The following is a 15,231-nucleotide window of genomic DNA, read 5'->3' as shown; positions in this document are numbered from 1 at the left end:
TATATATATATATATATATATATATACTTTGCTGGTTTTTGTGTTTCTCTAGAGAACCCAATCCAACACAGCACCACTCATCACCACATCAGAGTGACAAAATTTAGTGTGTATATTAGAGTTTCTGCTCTATTTGTAAGGTGGTCCCTTAGCAATTACTGAGCTCAGAAGTGGACAAATAGCTTATCTTGATAAAAAAAGATAGCTCTTAATTTCAAATCACACTGACCATTTAGCAAGAAGTGATTAATTGCTCTGGGCACAACCATTTATGACAGTGAAGCTGCTGCATTGGTGTATAAGTTAACTGTTATATTACAAGCACCTAGAGAACTTAATGAATAATCAGGGTTTTGTAGGCATAAGATTTAATTTAAAGGGAAATTATCAGGTAATCTCAAAGTGTCATTTTTATCCCTTGGTTTTAATTATTCTCTTACTCCTAAAGCCATTTACTTGAACTGCTAAACAATAACAACTCTCATGTCAAAAAAGGTAGAATATGGGTTCGTTTAAATATTTTTAATTTTATCTTACCTTTTATATTCCAAGAGAAGGATACAGTAAATGGTAAGTAATGGCCAACATAAAAATGTAGGGCCACCCAGTATTTGTGTTATTTATCAGCTTCTGGACAATCAAGTGTGGTGTATTGTTAATCATGTGTTCCTTTAAGAATTAATCTTGGTCCACAGGGTTATGTAGTTGGAGATGCATTGAGTAATTTATCAATGGTTGCATTTCGTATTTATTGTGACGTGAGTAATCCTTTCAGCATTTCCTCAACTCTTTTTTGATTTTCATGTAAAATACTTGCTGTTCTTTCCTTCCTTTGGCCAAATGTCAAACACAAGACACGCCACGTGGGGCCTTTCTTCTGGGGAAGGATCTAATCCCTGCTACTCATGCAGTCCTCTGGGGAAGCTGATTAGAAACGTAGAAGCCCAGACCTACTGAATCATAACTTGCGTTTGACGAGGTTCCCAGCTGAGTCACATGTGCATTAAAGACTGAGAAGCACAGCCGAAAGCAGTTCCTCCAGTGTAACAATAGCTTTGATGAAGGATTAAGTCAACAAGTAATTGTTGGATAATTAGCTCTAAGATCTTGGTCTGTCACTCAGCTTCCTTGGGTCTCAGTGTGCTCATCTGTAAAGCAAATAAATTGAACTAGATGATCTCTAGGTTCCCATGATTTCTAAGATAATTCTAAGCCCCTTTCTGTCTATAAGATGGTAACTACTTCCTAGCCAGTGCTGACGGGTTACCAAAGAACATAATCAGGTCAGACATGATCCTTTCCCTCAAGCTCTCCTAATTTGAAGAGAGAAAACTGGCACATGGGAGAAACAACCAGAGAAAATAAATATCAGGCTGACTTAGGTTGAAAGTTATATGATATAGCATGAGCTTACATTCTTAGGAAAAGCATTTTGGGTGAAACCAAAGCCTCTGAAAGATGAGAATGATGTATATAGAGAAAAAGACTCTTCTGGGACTTGAAGGATAACATTAGCTGAATGCAGAGAAAAGGGAGGGAAGGTCTCTAAATAAGTGGGGTAAGAAAGATGCAATTATGAGGGACTCTGATACTCAGAAGAGAGGATCTTGGTAGACTTTATATGTGGCATAATTATTTGAATTGAGAAATAATTACAAAAATGATTGAGAAAAAGATGCCTGCCTATTGGTGCCTCATAGGGAGCATGGGGTTAGTGAAGCTATTAGGCAGCTATTGACATCATCCAAACTGACATCCTCACAAGGAGAATCTAGTTTTAAAATAGCAACCTAAGAAAGAGAGGAAAGGGTTGGTTGAGGGGATCATTTTGAGAAATGGATCATTAGGACTTGGAAAGTGACTGGATATAGTTGAAGAAAGTAGAAAAGGAGAGGGGGGCATTTGTGCTTTGAGATTAAGAGCAAGTACTTGGACATTTGAATCCTTCCCCACCGCTTACTGGTGATGTGAACTTCAGACCACAGTGGAATCCTTTCAATGCCTCATGTGTGTAATGTGGATAGTACCTACCTTGTCGTACGAGGCATTGGGTGTTCAGTGGTAGATTGTTCACCTTCCCTGTGGGAGACCCAAGTTTAACTCCCAGCCAATGTACCTCATGCAAAGCCACCACCCATCCGTCAGTGAAGGCTTGTATGTTGCTATGATGCTGATGGTTTGAAACACACTGAATCATAGCAGTCTGATCCACAACCCACCAGGGCGATGGTGCAGGACTAGGGCAGCATTTTGTTCCATTGTACGTGATGTCACCTTGAGTCAAGGCTGACTCAATGACAGCTAACAGCAACAACCTATGTCCTCATAGCGTTGTTGAAGGAGTACATTAAACAATACATATAAAGTATACAGCAGGTATGTGCTTGGAGCAGTAAATACACACGATTTACTTTTGTTTGTTTGTTTTGTTTTGTTTTCCCAGTAGAGTTAAGAAATTGAACACAGAATAATAAATGTGAAGGGAACTCATGAGCAATGTGACTGTTGTGGTTAAGTCTGTGTCAACTTGGCTGGGCCTGATTGACTGGCTGGGCAGCTGAATGTAGTTATTCATATGGTAAGAATGGTAATTAACTCCATGGTGGACTCTATTGGAGCAGCTGAGTAGCTGCTTTGGGTATGTGTTCTACTTCCTGTACATAAGAAACAGCTTTGGGAATGGTATCTAGCTTATGGCACACTTGAACTCTGCATGTAGCTTTGTCATTGTTCAGCAGCCTGCCATGCTCTGGTTGACCTTGGGACTTTCAATGGACTTGAATTAATGGACTGCCGTGTAGTTTGGTAACATTGGGACTGTGCCTTTTTATTTCTCGACCTTGGGCTTGTTAGCCTCAGCAGCCAGTAGCTGCCTGAGTGAAGAGATGCCTCCAGCTTCAGTGGGCCGGGAGCAAGAGGCAGAGCTAAAGCCCAAGGTCGAGGGGCCTTCACCCAGCCTCTAGAGCCTGGCACTTTGAACTCGGACTTCTAGCCTCCCAAACTGTAAGAAAATAAACTCGTTTGTCCATGTCATCCCATTTGTGGCATATTCTTGTCAGAGTGGCACTAGGTAACCAAACCAGTGACCTTATGTTGTTCAGAATACCAAATACCTCTGTTACTGCACCTAGAAAATAAAGAGCTAGGGACTGTGATCTCTAAAGTCATGCATTTATTCACTCACTAGATCACTTAATTGAGTAAAAAGCATTCTGTGAGAATAAACAAGACTTTTCTTGGGTTCCTAACTAGGAAAAAAGCTTAGCCTGCTTCAAAAGGAATTTCAACCTATGCAGTACTGACAATTTTCCAGTAAACTGCTCAGTGTCATCAATAATAACAGTTTACATTGGTTCCTTGCTGTTAAGTTTTATGGGTAACTTTAGAAGACCCAATGTCAATTTTTTACTAAGTAACGCATACTTCTAAAAGTGCACTTAGATTATTACTACCAATTAGTATGAATAATTGAACTCCATTACATGGCACTTAGCTAGGTTAAACTTGCTGAAATTATTATCTGTTGTCTGTAGTGATTTAGTATGAATTGTAATATCTCTTCCCACTATGTGAGTTAATAATATATGCATATCTGTTCCCAGGTACTGAGTAGGGCTCTGAATCTCACATTTTTTACCTGGTTAAGTGAAATATACGGCTTAGGATGTTAAATGAAGCATCTTGAAATTCCTGGAGGCAACATGCAACTACTTTTCTTATTTTTCCAAAGTATTACATTATTCTTATTTACGTATTTTCATTGAAACTACATCCATACAATCTTTCAGAAATATTAAGACCTACTCTCTAGGTTTGCAGGCAGAAACTTAATTTTGGGGGTATCTTTACACTTTAGAATTTTTTCTGTATTTAAGAAAGCAAAACCCACTGACATTGAGTAGATTCTGACTCATGGTGACCCCTATTGGGTTCCAAGGTAGTAAATGTTTATGCCTTATCTTCCTTCCATGGAGCAGCTAGTGGGTTTGAACCACCAAAGCCTTCTAGTTAGCAATCAAATGACTTAGGCCAGAAAGTAGAAAAGGACCACCAGAACTCATTATATTTAAGAAAAGTATAATTTATATTTCACCTTAGGCTTTTTTTTTTTTTTTCTGGAGGAATAAGAACATTCACATTATAGTTAGTGATTATGAGAATAGTAGCTTAAAAAGCAGTTTATTAACATTTTTCATGCTAAATATTTTTCAGTTTGTATAGTTTGGAAGTCTTGTGATTTCCTACTTTATTCTACAACCATCCCTTTCTGGAATTAGTCAAAATGATATAAATTCAATCCAGCAACATCACCAAATTTTAACTACTCGAGTATCATAGATTGGGCATAGGATTTCTGTACAGGCACAGACAACATTTCATTCTTTAATCTTATAGCTTTTGTTATCTACATATTTTTCCTACAAAGAATCACTCAATGGATATGATGAAGAAGCTTTTATTTAAAAAGGACTTGTGTTTGCCTGTACTCCTGCAATTACCTGTCTCCAGCCCCAAGGCTGCTTGCAGAGCACAATAGTGGACATTGTTGTTGAGATTTCTTTTGATAGCTATCTGAAAGTTCTTGCTGTCTGCATATGAGTTTGTGCACAAAATATATCATTTCTCTTATTGGAAACTCAAGTTAAATTCACTTGGTAAAATGTGCTTGGTGAAAATTGACAAGTACTCTTTTTATTCTGGAATTGCTGTCTATGTAGGTCAAAAAAAGCTAAGATAATGCAGTGGTTAAAAGCATTCAGCTGCTGACCAAAAGATCAGCTGCTTGAACCCACCAGACACATCGGAGAAAGATGAGACAGTCTGCTTCTGTAAACATTTACAGCCTTAGAAACCCTAAGAGGAAGTTCTACTCTGCCCTATGGGGTCACTATGAGTCAGAATCCACTCGATGGCAGTGATGTAGATCAAAAAAGTGTAGAACCAACTATAAGGGGTCCCAACACTTTTAGAATTCTGGTATATGACTATATGAAGCTTCAGCTCTTTGCTATTTCTTGATGATGCAATTTATGGTATCAACCTGCTTTCATATTTTGTGCTTGTGTAAATTTTGTAACTCATATAATTTTGAAATATATTTCAAATATACTTTAACAAAGGAATACCAAAAACAAAAACCAAACTCATTGCCATCAAGTAGATTCCGACTCATAGCGACCCCCATTGGGTTTCCAAGATGGTAAATCTTTACGGAAGTAGATTGCCCCATCTTCCTTCTGTGTAACAGCTGGTAGGTTTCAACCACCAGCCTTCTGGTTAGCAAGCAAATGCCTTAGGCACTGTGTCACCAGAGCTCCTTTTAACAAAGGAATAGATGTCAAATTTTTTAGGTTTTTTTTAATCTAGACCCCAAAATATGGCAATAAATTAGCATCTCCTGTTATAGTATCATTTATCTATATATCCAAAAGTATGTATTTGTATGATGGCATACAGGGCTATTCTTTTTGTGGTTATACAACTTTAATATACTTAACAAATTTAAAAGTTAATCAGTATTTTTTATCTTCTCTACCAGACAACACACAGACTTTAGAATGCTATAACTCTACTTACTCCCTCCTAATATGTGTGCTATAATTGACCAGTGTTTCAGCTTAATCCCCTTCCCCCCATAAATTAGATACTGTTATTATCATTTATACAACCAATCCTTCTTTAGATGTATCATATATTTATGATAAATATTATGTTGTTGTTGCTGTTAAGTGCCGTCGAGTCGTTTCCGACTCATAGCGACCCCATGCACAGCAGAACGAAACACTGCCCGATCCCACACCAGCCCCACAATCCCTGCTATACTCGAGCCCATCATCGCAGCCACGTATCAATCCATCTCCCTGAAGGCCTCCCCCTCTTTCGTCGACCCTCCACCCTACCAAGCATGACATCCTTCTCCAGGGAATGGTCCCTTCTTACAACATGACCAAAATAGGTGAGACGAAGTCTGGCCATTCTTGCTTCCAAGGAGCATTCTGGCTGCACTTCCTCCAGGACAGATCTGTTAGTTCTTTTAGCAGTCCACGGTACTTTCAGCATTCTTCGCCAGCACCACAACTCAAAAGCATCAACTCTTCTTCGGTCTTCCCTATTCATTGTCCAGCTCTCACATGCATACCAGGCGATTGGAAATATCATGGCTTGTGTCAGGCGCACCTTAGTCCTCAAGGAGATATCCTTGCTCCTCAGCACTTGAAACAGTTCCTTCGCAGTTGACTTCCCAAATGCTACACGTCGTCTAATGTCCTGACTGCTCCTTCCATTGGCATCGATTGTAGAACCAAGCAACGTGAATTCCTTGACAACCTCAATCTTCTCTCCATTTATTGTGATGCTACTCATTGGTCCAGTTGTGAGGATTTTTGTTTTCTTTATGTTGAGATGTAATCCATACTGCAGACTGTATTCTTCAACCTTCATCAGTAGGTGCCTTAAGTCATCCTTGTTAATATCATTGTACCATTCTTTCTTGTATCCAAACCACCCATTTGGAATCATGTTTCTTCTGCCTGCTAATATACATTGACATTTCCTTCAGTGAGTGCTGCTAGAGGTAAAACCTCTAGTTTTGGATGTCTGAAGATATTTTTTGCTGTCACTTTTGAAATATACTTTTACTGAATATAGAATTCTAGACCAACTGATTATTCCTCTCTGTACAGTGAGGATGCTGGCTTCTGGCGTCCTTTGCTAGTGTTGAGGAGGAAGCCTTTGGTCTAATGACTCTTGTAGATGATGCATCATTTTTTCCAGCTGTGTTTAAGGTCCCCTCCGTTTGTCCTTCTCTGTGATGTGTATTTGAGTGAGGTCTCCATTTATTTATCTTCCTTGAGATCCATTGAGTTTCTTGGACCTGAAGACTGATAACTTTCAACACTTCTGAGAAATTTCTAGTAAATAACTTCTTCAAATATTTCTTCCTCTCCTTCTTGCTTCTGTTTTTTATCTAAAATTATGATTAGCTCCTCCATGGTTTTTAAATTCCCTTTATGTTTTCAATTCCTTTATCCTTCTAAGTTGCATCGATCTTATTTCTCAGGTTTTATTTTTAGTTTCTTAATTTAGTTTAATTTATCCATTGTATTTTTTCATTTAAATGATTACATTTTGATTTTTAGATCTATTGGATTACTTTGCAAATTCATAGGATCATTCTCTAGAGTCTCTTGTTTTCTGCTTATATAGCCAATCTTCTCATGTGTGTTTTTTTAACATATTGCCTGGTCTTCCTTCCAAGGAGTGGCTGGTGGGTTTGATCCACCAGCCTTCTGCTTAGCAGTCAAATGCCTTAAGCACTAGGCCACCAGAGCTCCCGTATTAAGCATAATTGTTTTATATTTTGTATCTTGTGATTTCAGTATCTTTTAGAGTCTTATTCTGATGCCTGTTGTTTCTGCTTATTCACACAACTTTAGTCCTTGTGTAATTTGTGATTTAATTTTTTTTACCGTTAAGTGCTTATTTTCCTGTGGGAATTATTTGAGATCTGGATTTACAATGCATTTCCCAATAGAAGATTTGCATTTGCTTCTGCTAGTTAACTGGGGCATTATCCAACCAAAACCAGTTTACATTCAGTATTCCACTTCATAGTTTTCAAACCACACTGATGGTGTAAATATGGACCAAAACCCTGTGTGAAAGGCCTGCTTGTGTTTATAAATATCCAGGGTATTTTGTTCCCCATTCATCCAAAACCAAGTTTGAGGTAGGCAAGTTTCCTTGGTCTTTTCTTTGGTTGGTCCATCAGACTTATACATGTTTTCCCTCTTATATTTGTTTTTTAAAGGATCCCAGTCTTATGTGAGAACCCCTAGAAAGCTTCCCATTAAACCATTAAAGCAGATGTACAAGGTCTCCAGGAGTTAGCAGAGACCCTCAGGGTCAAAGCCTCCTTTGGTGCTTACTTACTTCCCTAGTTTCTAGCTTCTTCTTTGTTTAAAAGTCTCAATATTCCTTCTTTTCATACTAGCTCATCAGTGCATTTCAAAAGGCTCTCAAATATATTTGCTTAGGATTTTAGTTGTTCCCAGATACAAATAGAAATATTTATATAATATGCATTGAGATTGAAATGAGTATTTATCTTTATGGTCATATAGGTGTTTGTCATTATATACATGCATAATATTTCATTTATACTTACTACTTTATTTCCAGTTGGATCTGGTAAGACTTTGATATCTGCTGTAAACTCTAATTTTTTAATTACTCTCAATCAATAATTTACATGCATTTTTTCATTTGTTTTCTTCAAAATAGAAATATATTTGGTACACAGTTATAGAGTTAAATGAATACAATGAGGTGTTATATTATAAAATTCTCATTACACTATGGGGAAATGTAGGATTTTTCAGAACCATTCAAAATACTGGAAATAGTTATATCTAGGTCCAGTTCTTATAAAGGGATGACCTATATTGATAATAATAGAAACATATGAACTGTGACACAAAGGTAAAAGATGGTATAAAATGATGTCCTTTGAGGAAATAATTCATTATAGAAAGAAATGAATCTGCACCAAATTTTAGGAAAAAAAAAAAGTTTAAGTTGATAGTAGTCCACAATTTTAAGGAAGCTTTTAGAAATAGTGAATTCCTTTGTCTAATCAAAGCTCTCTTGGCAAAGAAAACGATCACCCCTTTAAAACAATCTGTTTCCACATGAGAAGGTTTCTGAAATCAATTACAAATATAACTGTAAAGCCTCAGTTACATATATAGATACATAGCCCCAGCCAACCCGGCCCCTTGTTCCTAATTGACAGCCTTTCTTCTTCTAGTACGTGCGTGTGTCTTTCGATACAAAGCCTGATCTCCTCCTGCACCTGATGACCAAGGAATGGCAATTGGAGCTCCCCAAGCTTCTCATCTCTGTCCATGGGGGACTGCAGAACTTTGAACTCCAGCCAAAACTCAAGCAAGTCTTTGGGAAAGGTCTCATCAAAGCTGCCATGACAACTGGAGCGTGGATATTCACTGGAGGGGTTAACACAGGTAATTGGAAGTGGTATAGAGAAAGGTATAGACCATGAGAATGTTGTGACTAAAATTGTTTTCTCCTGAGGGTAAAAGCCATTATATCCCCCTACCTCATCCTCTACCTATATGTGTTCACCAAACCCAGATCAAACCCCCTGCCATCGAGTTGATCCCAATCCACAACAATCCTGTAGGACAGAGTAGAACTGCACCACAGGGTTTCCAAGGCTATAACTCTTTACGAGAGCAGACTGCCTCATCTTCCTCCCACAGAGTAGGTGGTGGGATCAAACCATAGCCTTTTTGTTTAGCAGCCAAGTGTGTTTACACTTGGTGGTTTTCTCTCCTCTCACTGATTCTCTCTCCCTCCTTTACCTAAATGATAACTGTATAGCTATTTCCTGATACAGAAGAATTACTTTAACATAAGCACCAAGTGGGGATGTTTAAAAGTTGACTACAGAATTTTCAACATGACAGTGCATTGATTACTTTCAATATGTGGGATACTTTCAATAGCCCAAGTTTCCATATAAGCATCCAATAGTTTGCTTTTAAAGTAATACATTTTGCTTTAAATGCAATCTCTGACTTTGTCCTATAAGCAGTTTTACTTTTGGTGCCAAATAGCTTTAATTTTATAGAATACCATTTGATCTGGAACATAAATTATTGTAGCAAAGTACAGGGTATTATGTGTTTAGTGTTTAAAATATTTCTTTAAATCACTCCTGCACCATTAGAAAACCCACCGTACTATAAATTCCAAATAGTTTTTTCTTCCTGACAAATGAGTTTGTATATTATGACATAGGAAGTTGTCAAATCAATTCTAACAAACTCACTTATAGCAAAGTGCTTATCTGTGGAGCATTAATATGCAACAAATAATATAATGGATGCCTTAAACATTTTTGACATATTTCCTCAGCCCAAGTCAGAACTCCCAATTGGAAATGCAGAAGTAGTGCTGTGCCTAAGGCACTTGACTGCTAACCAGAAGGCTGGTGGTTCAAACCCACCAACCACCCCTCGGAAGGAAGGTTGGGCAATCTACTTCCATAGTGATACTGCCTCGGAAACCCAAGGAGGGGTCTCTATGAGTCAGGTCCGACTCGACGGCACATAACAACAACAATGAACTTCAAAATCCATTTGGAATTAGTAAAGCTTTCTGAAAATAACTGGGGACTAACTAGGATTTTTTTTGTCCAATTCAAATAAAATGTTAATTAACAGCAATATGTTTTGTTGTTTGTAATTTGCAAGATGTTTGAGTGAGGTATACCGTCAGTTTTCCTAAATACCTAGAATTTGGGACACTCAACATACAACGACACAGATAATGTTTTAGCAGTAAATTCTGCAGACTGCCAGTGCCCAACGCTGTTAAACGAAATCTTGATTCAGTCTGTGAACTGTGTGATCTTAGACTGGCCTGCTTAGTCATCTCTTTATTGTTTATCTTATAATAATCAAACATCTATAGAGCAATTTATTTCAATGATTGTTTAACTTTTAGGAGCCGAGTTACTCTCATAGCTCAGTTAGAATCATTTGCTTGATTGTCCAGTCAACTGCTTTTCTATACTCATTGGACTTCATATGAAGACCAACTCAAATGGTTCTAGACATTCCAAAGAAACTCTTACTAATATTTTACTTCTGGGAACTTGGAACATTGTTTATTGTTTTTCTTCTTTTATGAAATACACCCAATTTTAAAAGAAAGAATTTACAACATAAATTACTCAAAACAAAGAATACAACTCTGTCTCACTTTCCAAGACTGGTGTTCAATTCAGAACACAAAATGAGGTTCCAGTGGTGGGATACTTGGGATAGGGAAAAGGTAATGGGAAGATAAACCATGGCAGCAAATATGAAGGGAAACTACGAAGCTAAATTTCTTGTCCCAGATTGGCTCCAGAAGGAGCTTTACAAAACAAATGAGAAATAATTGAATACCAGTATTCGTAGGTTTACTTTTGTTTTTGTTTACCAATCCTTTCATTTAGAAAATCCAAAGCTAAACTAGCAAGTGAAATTGGTATTCTTCCCAGCTCTCCAAGCATAGCTCAACATGAGTTAGTAGCCATTTGCATTATTTTACTGTTTGATTGTTTAAAGGAAAATCCTTCCATTTGATCTTATGAATATCTCATGAGCAATTTACCACATTAGTCCTCTCCCATGATTAAGTTGCCTTGCATGATTGTGTGTTTAGTTAGTGGAGTACACAGTTTCTGAGCCTTTACTCTGTGCTAACCCCAGAGGAACACAGAGATGAACTTCTAACCTTCCCCTCAAGGAGTTTTACTGTTAGAGGAGACATCCTCACATGTGGTTGTGAATCATGGTAGAATGTGTAAGGTGACATATTGACATTGCCAATAGAGATGGAATCCTGTTCGCATGAAGACAAAATCAAATTAACTCAGCTTTCACATAGGAGATGAAACTGGATGGGGTTTTTTTCCTTGAGAAATAGTAGAATTTTGATAAGTGAAAATATCTGTTCTGAGAGAATATATTTTATAATTCTTCCATAAGGAATGATCATTTGAGAGGGAAATTAAAAGGTTAGAACTTTTATCTTCTCTAAGTGGTTTGCTGGAAAACTGAGAGGTAGGTTCCTAAATTTAGGTTCCTAAATTGTAAATTGCACTAACTTTTAACAATATGGCAGGGAAGTTCATGATGATAAAGGAGAAAAATAAATAGGGTGATGAAAATAAAAAAGTGTGTTTAAATTATTTTTAACATTAATTCTCCACAGAATATGCCAGCATTTTCCTTACAAGAAAGCTCTCCATGTTGTGTATTCATATGTTGTTGTTGTTGTTATGTGCCGTCGAGTCAGCCCTGACTCATAGCGACCCCTCCTTGGGTTTCCGAGGCAGTATCACTACGGAAGTAGTATTGCCCAACCTTCCTTCCGAGGAGTGGCTGGTGGGTTTGAACCGCCAGCCTTCTGGTTAGCAGTCAAGTGCCTTAGCCACTATGCTACCAGAGCTCCCGTATTCATATGTAGGAAAATAAAATTAAGACGAACAAAATGTGAGCTAAATAACTAGTCGAATGATTCTAACTCATATACAAACTGTTGTATTGATATAGTATTATGCATGGTGCTTTTTACAGAATACAGTTAAGGTCTTAGTTCTTAGTCATACTTACATATCATTATATATTATGTAATGATTTTATATTTCATGTTGTTATTGTCAGAGCTCCCATATATTTCATAATACAAGAAAAAGTTTCTCTGTATTTACTGGAGGACATTATTATGCTGAGTGAAATAAGTCAATCACAGAAGGACAAATATTGTATTAGTTCATTACTGTAAAAAGTCAAGGAAAGGTTTATATATGGAAGGAAACTCTCTTTGTTGGTTACCAGGGGTGGGAAGGGAGGGTACACTGCAGGGGGAAAAAAAAGTTTCTCTATATTTAAAGAATTGTTATTTATTCTTTTTATACCCACTGGATGCTTTTTCACTTTTTTCATATAATTTAGAATAAGAAATGCATTGCTAGATTCATACATAGTCTGACAAATTTATCTAGGAATACTGAAGTTAAGTTTATGTTCTCTTCTAAGTACATGTAGTTGAATAGTTGTCACAGTTTCCTTTAGAACAATGGAAACATAATTGCTTTTTAAAAAGGCAAGATTAATACTGGTGTTTTTCCTCTTAGGTGTTATTCGTCATGTGGGAGATGCCTTGAAGGACCACGCATCAAAATCTCGGGGGAAGATATGCACCATAGGCATTGCCCCCTGGGGAATTGTGGAGAACCAGGAGGACCTGATTGGGAGAGATGTAAGTCCTGCGGGTTTCCTCTTTACGTCACTTCCTTTCAGGGTAATTTTCTCAAAGGGGGGATATCTAAAAAGTCAAATAAAGTTAGTATTCAGAATATGCCTATTATAATACTCATTAGTCCCTGTTGAGTTCAAGTCATGGGGACCCCCTGTGGAGTCCTTGATTGGTGTGCTGCTAACCAAAAGGTTAGGAGTTTATGTCCACTCAGAGGTGCTTCAAAAGAAAGGCCTGGTGATCCCCTTCCCCAAACCAGCCATTGCTAACCCTGTGGAGCACAGTTCTGCTGACACCCATGGGGTCCCCATGAGCCAGAAGTAACTGGATGGCAGTTAGTTTACTACTTTTAGTTCCTACCTTCCAAAATGAAAGTCAGGTAAGGAGTAGTTTATTGGGAGACAACTTATTTTCCAAAATCTATGTAAATTTCAATTAATTCTTATTATCAAGAAAGATCCAAAGTAGGACTTATCAACTACACTCTTTTGTTTGAATTAAGCAGTGGTCTTTCCCCACTCATCAAATCTTCCAAATGCTCTTGGCAAAGTTATGATGGTAATAGGAACTCAGTGATGATGAATATGAAACAGGACCAAACGTGGGTCCCCACCCGGTGTGCAGTCAGGCCAAAACAGTTTACATACCGAGTGATTAAGAGGAGAGAAAATTATATATTGCAAAGGGGCAATGCAAGGAGGCAGGGGTCTTTGACCAGATCTGACTCCTCGAATCTAAATCGAATTACAGTTTTGGTAAGTTTCAGGACACAGTGTTATGCATATTCATAAAACTTTCAGGAATGTGGGCATGAGATAGTTGGCGACTGGCTGAAATTTCCTTTGCCTTGGTTTAAAGGGACAGTTGTTTTTTAATGCAGGGCGCTTGCACACCAGATGAGTCATACTGGCTTCCTGTCTTCAGCTGATCGGGGCTTAGGCCGAGGGGAGAATGTCAGTTCCCAGCAACTTTGGTCCTACATGCCCCAACACATGTGTGCGTGGGCCAAAGTTAATTTTCAAGTTGTTTTCTAAGACACATTAAAGTGTTTATCACCTGTTTCTAGGGGAATAGCAGGAAAGAATGTGCAAATTCTGCTTTTTGTTCCTTCCATTCAGTTCTTAAGGAACTGAGCTTACTGTGTTTACTCATCTGTCTCCCAGGGTCCTATTTGTCTTAACCAGAGCGGGGAAATAGTTGAGAGTAATTATGTTTACTTATTTCTTTCCAACTGGGGTCCTATCTATCCTAACCATCTGTTCTAACCAGGGTGGGGGAAATAGTTGAGTTTTGACTTTACTCAGTTTCAAATGCACTCAGTGGGACTGAGCTCACACCAGGGTTCCAACTTCTTTATTATGTTTGTGCCTTTCACCTAGCTCAGGAGAGTGCAGAAGTAGAGCTGCTTTCTATTCAAGTGTGCGGCTTTCCTGGTAGGCTTTTCTTTCCACTAAAATCTTGGGTAGAGTTGGGTTTGTTCTTTCCCTTCCTGGAGCTACACAGACGTCCTTGACCAGCTCAGCAGGGCATGAGCCTCTCTTTCCTGTTCTCAAGTTCAGAGTCATATGCTGACTAATCAATCAACAATTTTGCCAGAATTCAAAAGAGCTTGGTCCCCTTTATTTAGTCACTGTTTTATTTCTATTCCTTCCAGAGGTCTCCTGTTTTTTTGTTGCAGTTTATCAACAAAAATAAGTAATTTCAAGCTCCTTTGAACCACCAGATTTTTCCCCTTATATAACACTTCTCAAGATTCCAATGACATGAATTACAACTATATTTTGTAAAGATATTGCCACACTTCATTTGCTTTCTTCCCTTGATGATTTCATCAGTTACTTACTTATCATTGCTTCTCTGAGTCAGATCAATACAGTTCTGCCTTCCCAATTAAGGCTGGCCTGTGATAATGTGTAGCAAATGTGCTAAGTAGTGTTTCCTAAAGTCTGTCTGGGACAAAAAATGAAAAGAGAAAAAAATCAAGAGATTTTGAACATTAACCGGACTTAAACTGCTTCTTCTATTGTGTAACAATACAATGCAACATAATTTATGCATATTCAAAATACAACAACATAACTTGAAAAAAAAAACTCAAATGTTATGAAACACAAGCAGTGAGTCAGTACTCTAAGTCTTTCAGAACCTTTAAGTGATAAGAAGCATCCATATCAATGGTATCATATTACATATGTTGTTGTTGTTGTTGTTATGTGCCATCGAGTCGGCCCCGACTCATAGCGACCCCTCCTTGGGTTTTCGAGGCAGTATCACTACGGAAGTAGGATTGCCCAACCTTCCTTCCGAGGAGTGGCTGGTGGGTTTGAACCGCCAGCCGTCTGGTTAGCAGGCAAGTGTCTTAGCCACTATGCTACCAGAGCTCCTATATTACATATA

At 38.0% G+C, this 15,231-nt stretch overlaps 1 protein-coding gene across 1 annotated transcript in view; it reads left to right on the top strand.

The window, feature by feature from the left end:
* TRPM3 (transient receptor potential cation channel subfamily M member 3) overlaps positions 1–15,231 on the top strand; it is a 1,151,180-nt gene that overhangs the window by 789,356 nt on the left and 346,593 nt on the right. Inside the window, exons 4-7 of the mRNA XM_042780585.1 lie at positions 8,810–9,023; positions 12,713–12,841; positions 13,459–13,471; positions 13,553–13,589. Coding sequence (XP_042636519.1) covers positions 8,810–9,023; positions 12,713–12,841; positions 13,459–13,471; positions 13,553–13,589 — 393 coding nt within the window. The remainder of the gene's footprint in view (positions 1–8,809; positions 9,024–12,712; positions 12,842–13,458; positions 13,472–13,552; positions 13,590–15,231) is intronic.

This window comes from Orycteropus afer, unplaced genomic scaffold, assembly GCF_000298275.1.
Source record: "Orycteropus afer afer isolate SDZICR_OR568_19922 unplaced genomic scaffold, OryAfe1.0 scaffold00005, whole genome shotgun sequence".
NCBI lineage: Eukaryota > Metazoa > Chordata > Mammalia > Tubulidentata > Orycteropodidae > Orycteropus > Orycteropus afer.
This window is presented reverse-complemented; position numbering and strand designations above follow the sequence as displayed.